Here is an 8,029-nt window from a genome sequence, read left to right on the forward strand (position 1 = left end):
AACGCACCGCGGAGGGACGTGCCGCGGCCGCGCTTCCCGGCGCCGGGGCTGCGCGTCCCGCTGACGCCGCTCCGCCGCGCCGCGCCAGCCTGGCGGGGGTTTCCCGCAGCACCACCGTCCTGGTCGCTTACCTGATGACGGTCACCGACCTCGGCTGGGAGACGTGCCTGGCCGCCACCAAGGCCGCGCGCTCCTACGTCAGCCCCAACTTCGGCTTCCAGCGGCAGCTGCGGGACTACGAGGCGACCTCGCTCGCGGAGGTGGGTGCTGGCGCGGCACGCGCGCGCCTCGCGGCRGGGACCCGCTGCCGAAGGACGGGCCGTGGCCTCCGGAACCAAAGCCCCTTTATAGCGTCTGCGGAGCGTGCAGGCAGGCACGGCTGCTTTGCATGCAGCTAGCTGCGGGGCCCAGATGTTCGCCCGAGCCGGCCTCTCCGCGCGCTATTTATTACCTGGAGGTTTTGCTTTTTGCATGTGCGCATGCATGCATGCAAAGAAAAAGTGCCTCGACGTTACGCGAGCGCACTGAACGAGGCTGTCTGAAAATCCTTATTTTCTCGAGGGTTCAGTTAGGATGCGGTGGGAAGGACACCTGAGCGTCAACCCCCCCGGGAGTTAGGGAAGGGGTGATGGAGTGATTCGATGGAGTGATKCCAGGGAATGCCCCAAGCTTCCCACGCGCAACGAGGTGCAGCTGGGGCGTCTGGGAGGCGAGGGCGGAATGGGAGGGGGAGGCAGGGTCCCTGCAAGCCTGCGATCCCGGACAGCGCTTGGATTTTCCTTKAAAGAAAATCCCTGCTTTTAGAAGCATCTGACGGAGGGAAGCGAGTGTTAACTAAGAAATTCTCCTCTCCCTTCCCCAAACGAAGCAGGGCGCCGGGTTTTAGGCGAGCAGCGATGGTGGCTGAGCGGGTATGTCCCRTGCCAGGGCAGGATGTCCCCGTGCTCGAGCCGCATCCCGGGAGCCGGAGCGATGGCATCGCTCGTGCACTTTTGCCCCCGAGCGAGGCCGTTTGCAGCCCTGGCAGAGGAGAGGCGATGCGGAGCAGCCGGGCACGTGCCGGTGGGGCTGCAACTAGCGAGGAGGCGGCTGCTCCGAGCAGCGATTGATCGCTAAGCGGTAGGAAATAAGCTGTGAGCTTCCAGCTTGGTGTGTCCAGGGCATCCCCAGCCCCCTGGCTCCTCTCCGCATCCCTGCGGGCAAAGCCCAGCTCCCCGCCGGCCCGGCAGCCGCGCGTCTTCCCCTGCTGCGGCGGGGAGCGGGGCTGCGACGGCCCGTCGTCGCGTGCAAGCCGCCGCGGCGGCCCGGCGCTCTCCCCGGCCGCCCGGTCCGAGGGGATTTCTCGCCTCTTCTCCCGGCACGCGATCCGGTGCCGATGGTCAGCGCCTTTCCCCGCAGGAGCGCGCGGGGCTCCCTCCCACGGCCGGGCGCTGGCCCGTGACCCTCCTGGCTGTCACCCCCCCTTCCCCCAGCAAAAATGCTGGGTCCGAGGGATTGCAAAATACCCGYGGGGCCGGAGATTCCCCGCAGGGCTTCCCCCGGCGAGGAGCGCCGYGTCCTCCAAGGGCAACGGGCTTTGCCGTGCCCCCGTAGGCTCCTAAAGCGGAGTTTTTCCCCTCGGCTTCCCCCAAATCCGGGCTGGCCTCTGCAAATGTCACTTGCTCTTCCCTTTTCTTTAGGCTCCGCGTTTTCTTTGCCTTTTGGTTTCTTGCAGTGGCGCCGTGGATTTGGCGAGCGTTTCCCTGCAAGCGCCAAAGGCCGGAGGGCCGCGCGGGGCGGCCGCGCGCCTCCGGGCCGTGAGCGGCGGGCGCGGGTTCTGCGAGCGAAGCCTTTGAGCTGAAACGCGTTGCGTTCCCGGTGCTCCTCGTATCCGGGGGGGAAGCTGCAAACGCCCTCGTGGGCGGATTGCTGCTCGCGCGGTCCTCGGGGCGAAGGCTGGGCGTTTGCGAGGGGGAATGAAAGCGCTCCCGCGTTACTCAGCCACAGCTGCATTTTAATAAGGGGAAGTGTCAGGATTTTTGTGCAGAAGATTTGCTCTGGATGAGCAGCAGCTGATCGCCGAGCCACGAGGGACCGGGCGTTGCTGCGCTCGGAGCGAGCCGGTGCCTTTTCCACCTCCGAGCTCCTCCTTGCAAGCGGAAGGGGCTAAAGGGGTGTCCGTGGCTTGGGACAGGTTAGGCAAACCGTGGTTTYGGGCTGGGCGCCGGGAGGTGGGATGCGCCGGAGCTGCCTCGCAGCCGGGTGCCACCCGGAGCGCGCTCGCATCCCTGTCCCTGTCCCTGCGCAGGGCGCCAGGCTGCTCGTCCTTGCACCGGGCTCGGGGCCACGTCCCAAGCGCGCGGGAGACGGCACCTCCGGAGGATGCCGTGAGCCGGCCTCTGCGGCGTAGCAGCTCGTGCTGATGCTAAAGGAAAGGGGAGGTCGGATTTCCTAATTTAGCCTGGCTATCGTCCCGGAAGGCGGAAATACGGAAACGCCGTTCTGGAGAACGTCATCCGGCTCCGCGATCGCGGACGAGGTGCCGGGAGTTAGGAGCGGGGAGGATCCGCCGCCGCGAGGAAGCGCGGCTCTGGCACGCCGCTGCGGCTTCGAGCCGGCGAACGGGGCTTCTCGGGGYGCCGGGGATAAAGAGGGGGAAGGAAGGGACCAAGCGCGGCGGAGGCATCCCAGAAGGAAGCACCGCAGRGCGGGCGCTTGCAGGGGGGGGACGTACCTGTCCCCCTGCCCGCAGGTGCCCCACGGCGCTGGCACCGCGCCGGTGGCACCGGTGCTCCCGGCCCGTGGAGCAAGGAGCAGGGTCGGCACCGCGGGAAGCACCGGCGGTGCGGAGCAACCCGAAGCGACCTCCAGGCGCTGGCCTGGAGGAGCGAGATCCAGTCCAGCCGCCGGCGCATCCCACCTGGAAATCGCCTGGGATGTTGTTCCCAGCGGTTGTTTTTTAGCCCTCGGAGGATATCAGCCGCGGCTCGCCGGGCTGGGGTTGGCATCCAGCCCCGCCGGTGGCTCTTCCCGCGTCTGAGCGCGCGTCGGGCGCGGTGAGTCCCCGGCCTGCCGAGCGAGGGGATTTGGGAAGCCCGGACATTCCCAGTGGAAATCCCCTCCGGCCCCGCTGACTTTCCCTGGCTGCAGGGAAGCAGGGGGCCTGGCGCGAGCATTCGCCTCGGGCTTGCTCCCACCGCACCTCGGTGCTCCCGGCTCCGGCGGGACGCGGCAGCTGCCTGCCCCGCTCCTCGCAGCCCGCTTCCCCCGGCCGCGGCCCCCCGAACCGCGGGGGCTTCGTGCCGGCCGCCCGGCGCCGTCCGGGAGCGGCGGGCGCAGCCGGGGGTGCGACGCTTGCTCCCTCTCCGGGGCAGCACCTCCAATCCTTGCACCTCGCGATTTTTGCATTGCCGATCCGTGCCCCGACCCTTTCTCACGAGAAGGCGCCCGGCACCGCCGGACGCGCCTCGGCCCCCTTCTCCCCGCCGGCCCCGGGCTTGCAGTTCGAGCCTGTTTCTCATCCCAGCAGCAGCGGGAAGCGTTTCTCCAAGCCGCCTTCCGCTTCCAAGCCACCTCCGGACTCCAGGCTGACGCCAGCTGGCCGCCGGCCGGCAGGACGCGGCGCTGCTCGAGCCGGGCTGCCCTTTGCCTCCGGCTGCAGGGCCGGGGCGGGTGCCAGCGGCTCCGCAAACGGATCCGCTGAACGCGCGAGAAGCGGCTCGGCTCGCTGCAGCGATCGCAGCCCCGGCGCCGCGCCGCCGCCGAGCGCGAGCGGGGGGCGAGCGCGGGGGAACCTGCCGCGCAGTAACTCGGTTGCGAAAGGAGCAGCAGCAGCTTCTTGGCAGCGCGGGGTAAATAAAGCTGTCGGCCTGCCGCGGCCCTGCGCGCGAAGCCGGAGCTGCGCCAAGTCTCCCGGCGGGGCTGACGCGCGGCGCCCAGGCACCGGCTGCTCCCTCCTGYGCGCTCCGTGGCGCTGGGCTGCCTGCAACTTCCTTGCTTTGGGTGCAAAATTCATCGCTTTGGGTGCAAGAGCCTTCTCTGCCGGGGACGTGTCCCCTTCCCCTCCCGCCGCTTCCCGGCAGCACGTGCCGCTTTTCTCCCCGTGCGCCGCGCAGCAGCTCTGCCCGGGGACGCGGCTGGCACCTGCCCCGCGCGGGACGCCGCTTTGCAGCGTCTCCGCTAAGTTGGGGGCGCAGAAGGCCCCTTTGGGGAAACGTYGCCTCTCTCGGCACAAAATGTGTGCGCGGCGGCCGCTGCGCAGCGGGGCCCCGGCCCTTCGCCGTGCCGCGGCGGGCATCGCCCCGGGTTGACTCGCCGGCTCCCGCGCGCGYGCCGGGCGTTCCCAACCTCTTTCGGCCTTGTCTCGGCAGTACCGCGCCTGGATCCGGCGTGACTACGGCAGGAACCCGTTTGGCGACCAGGAGGAGCTGCAGCGCTTGCTCGCCYGGCAGGAGGAGCGGCAGAGGGAGCAGCCCGGGAGCCGGGAGCCCTCCTGGATCGACGCTCCGGCTSCCGCTTACCCGCGTCCCCACGGCGCCGGCAGAAGCAGCCGGATGAGCAGATGAGCACCCGGCTGCTCGCAGAGAGACCTTGTCCCCGGGGGCTGGGAAAACTCCGGGCACCCGCGGGTGCCGCCGGCCCCGGGAACCGCGCCGCTTCCAGCCGCCGGCTCCGGCTCGGAGCGCGCCCCTGGGCGAAGCGGCTGCTTGTCCTGTGCCTCGGTTTACCTGTCTGGAGGAGCTCTCGCGGGGCGGGGAGGCTCCGCGGGGCTGCGGTCGTGAAGGCGTTTTGGGGTCCTCGGGCGAAAGGCAGCCCGCCAGCGCCTCCGGACTTTCCTGGTCCAGGCTGTCCTTGACAGATGCTTGCCCGGCGTTTTCTCAAATCCCCYGGGCGGGGGGAAATCCAGAGGCGCTGGAGAGTTGCCCGTTCCCCAGCGTCCCGCTCCTTAGGGCCGCACGGGCTTCGGTTTTCCCCTGCTGCCCCGTCCGAATGTCCCTGGTTGCAAAAGAAGCCGATTGCTCGGCCGTGCTCGGCCGGCCTGCAGGACGACTTCACGGCATCTCTCGGCAACAACCGCCTTTTTAGTGCTGAAAAACCCGGGCCGGGGCCCTTCTTTTTAGGCCAGGTCCCACGTCCCGTGCAGCGCACAGCTCCTTCTCTGCACAGAAGAGACCGGCCCCGCATTARGGCCCTTTCCAGGGTCCTTTCCCCCCCCAGCAGACCCAGTCCTTTATTTGCTTTATTTTCTACCCATCATCTCTCTGTCCAGCAAAACAGGCCTTCGCCGCCTTTGCATCTGGAACATTKAAGTCTGACACGCTAGCTTCGTCTTTTACTATAAATACCTTGCTCGGTTTCTCAAAATTTCTGTTCTGCAATCTGTTCTGAGAAAAAAATTRTGCTTAAAATATTTCTAGGAATTCCCTTAATTAAATTTTCTGGATACTGAGGTCTCCAAGTGTGACGATGCCATATATGACCTGAGAAATTTGTAGTAAAGCGGAGACTGATTAAAACCACGAGAACGGCTGTTCTTGATTTGCCGCGTTGCTGCTGGGAATGAAAGGAGCTGGACGTGCCCGCTCCACCGCTGTGCCCTGTTTTCTATTTTCTTGATGAGACCCACGAGCAAAAGTATATGTCCCAATTAAAAAAAAAGCCTCAATTAAAAGATGCAGTATTTAGCCATATCGGAGAGGATTTGGGGAGAAATATTGCAGGGGCTTTTTGCTGTCTCCTCAAATAGAGAAAAAGGCCCCTTTCGCTGTGCGCTGTTAATGTGACAAAGCGCCRTAAATGCTGTCGCTCCGACGGACTGAAGGGAAGCTGAGCAAACCCTGCCGATATTGTATTTAATCCCTCCGTTATCATTTTAGGAAGCAGAAAAATGGAACTTGTGCACAGGAAAAAGAGAAGAAAGTTGGTTTCTGGTATTAATAGGAAGTCATCAGAGATGTGTGATAAGCAGAGATTAGGTTTGCGCTAGGTGCGATAACCTCCCCGGTCGGGCTCGGTGCAAAGCGTTGCTGCTCCATTGCCCGCATCCGTCCGTCTGTCCGTCCGCGCCCCTCTCGCGCACGGCAAGTGCAGCTGCTCGCCTTTCCCGGGGGGCGTCACTGGCCTCCGATGGTTCCCCAGGAACGACTGCAACGAGGCAACTGCCGCCCTGGGAGAAACCACCTGGACTGTCGGGAAGCGCAAGGGACGCGYGCGGCGGTGGCGGTGCCCCGCGGGCTGCCCGCCCCGTCGCGCTCTTGGGATGAAGTTGCTCCGGTGGCTTCTCCGGACCGCRTCTCTGGGAGCCGTGGAGGCCGTAGCACCTCTGGGCACTGCAAGGTGGGGCCTGAAGCAGTTTAAACAGTAGCGATTTCCACTCCTTACTTGCACGTTGCTGAGAGCTCTTCGCTTTGCTGCTTAGCTCCCCTGTGCTCCACGAGCAATACTGCAATACTGCAAGCCTGGTGCCTCCGGCACGTGGGAATTGCTCTCGTTAAGTGCAAATGGGCTTACCAGGATGTTGTTCTCACATGGGGAAATAGTTTGCAAGACATTCTTGGCCACGCTGCTTGCCCCGGAGGCTTGTCTCAGCGCTTCGCCTTGCCAGCGGCTGTCGGGAAGCCCTCGGCCACCCCGGGGCATCTCCCGCCCCTTCCAGCACTGCCTTTCCTGCCATGTGGCAGTGGGACCTGCGTTGTTGCACRGGGGGAGACGGCCCGAACATCCAAAAAAGCCCAAACTGGGTTTTGGGGCAGCTGATATTCCTGCCTCTCGGAGATCACCCTCCTGCTGGCGGGACCCACCTCGCCCAGGGCTCCTGCTCCTGACGGCCGCTGCACCGGGGGGCCGGGAGGGCAGCGGGCTGCGCGTCTAGGGAAAGCAATGCAGGTGCACGGTGGCTCCCGCGGCCCCCGTGTGCTCCTCCGCAGCCCGAGAGGGTCAAGCTGAGTGAGGCTCACGGACCGCAGCCCTTGGCGGATAGGGCGTTATTAAACTGCGCTGGCATGGTGAGAAAGTTCAGCCCTTTTGGCATACTTCGGTCATGATACAAAGCAGCGCAGCCGCTTCAGCCCTGGCTCTGATTTCGCCTGTGTTTGTTATTTGTGCAGTTCTCTGAATTTCCTTGCAATTGCTTCCAGGCTGTCTACAAAGTYATGCAACCAAAATGAAGCCAGAGGTGGTGGGATCACCCCCCTGGGCTGCAGGCTTGCATTTAGTCCTGCTTCTCTTTCCATCTCCTTGGGCTCCAGATGGGAGAAAGGGATCAACAGGCTTCGTTGTAGGAAGCCCCTTTAAAATACTCCAAACATGCTGCAGCTTTTTTTAAAGAAACATTTTTAACTCTAGTTTTCAACATGAGACAGAGCAGGGACCAGCCTCTGCTGTTGCCTCTCGYGCCGGTTGCTGCAGCCGGGATGTGCTGCACCGGTGGGTCCCCGGTGAAGGCAGCCCCCCGCGTCGCTTAYCTCCGTTCCCTGTGAAAGCAGAAATAACTTTCCCACTTGGATCTGATTGCAGGGGATGCTTTTGATTCTTCCCCACATTCCACAGGGGAGATCTGATTAAGATCATCTGGGTGTTTATTACATCATTTTTTTTTGTTACAAATTACAGTAAAGGTTGTCTGCGTTAGATCATTGTTTTTATTATACCAGCTGTACAACTCCATGCATTTCCCATTTCTCTGTATTACCCGCATGGGAGTAATTATGGTTTTCTTCCAAGAAAAGCGTGTGTAATCTGGTAATCCGAGGAAAAAAAAAAGAAAAAGAAACCTAAAACCCAACCCGCTCTGAAGTCAAGCTGCAGATAGCTCTGCAAAGGCTCGGGCGAGGGGAATAACACTGCAAAGGGCCGCTCCGGCTGCAGACTGCTGTCCGGGTGCGCGGTAGGAGGCAGAAGCGAGGTCTCCTAAGGGGGCAGGCGCGGGGGCTGCGGCGCGGAGCGGTGCGGAGCGGTGCGGAGCGGCCGCGCCGTCGGGGCCGCCCCCGCGCGGGCGCCGCGGGCTGATTTCTCGGAAAGGCGCGCGCTGCAGAGAAAGCGCCGGGGGTCC

The 8,029-nt window shown here is 63.9% G+C and overlaps 2 protein-coding genes across 2 annotated transcripts in view; both read left to right on the plus strand.

Annotated features, from left to right (window-relative positions):
- Window positions 1-5,428, plus strand: part of LOC146589640 (dual specificity protein phosphatase 22-A-like) — a 14,173-nt gene extending 8,745 nt beyond the window's left edge. Inside the window, exons 7-8 of the mRNA XM_085315904.1 lie at window positions 89-260; window positions 4,350-5,428. Of these exons, the coding sequence (XP_085172030.1) occupies window positions 89-260; window positions 4,350-4,544 (367 nt within the window). The 3' untranslated portion in view covers window positions 4,545-5,428. The remainder of the gene's footprint in view (window positions 1-88; window positions 261-4,349) is intronic.
- An 866-nt stretch (window positions 5,429-6,294) lies between these two features.
- The window catches only part of IRF8 (interferon regulatory factor 8), a 12,635-nt gene continuing 10,900 nt past the window's right edge, over window positions 6,295-8,029 (plus strand). The window contains exon 1 of the mRNA XM_085315906.1: window positions 6,295-6,315. The gene's annotated coding sequence lies outside the window, so the exon portion shown is untranslated. The remainder of the gene's footprint in view (window positions 6,316-8,029) is intronic.

Source organism: Rhea americana, unplaced genomic scaffold, assembly GCF_003343005.1.
Source record: "Rhea americana isolate MKP2758 unplaced genomic scaffold, rheAme1 scaffold_441, whole genome shotgun sequence".
Classification (NCBI taxonomy): Eukaryota; Metazoa; Chordata; class Aves; order Rheiformes; family Rheidae; genus Rhea; species Rhea americana.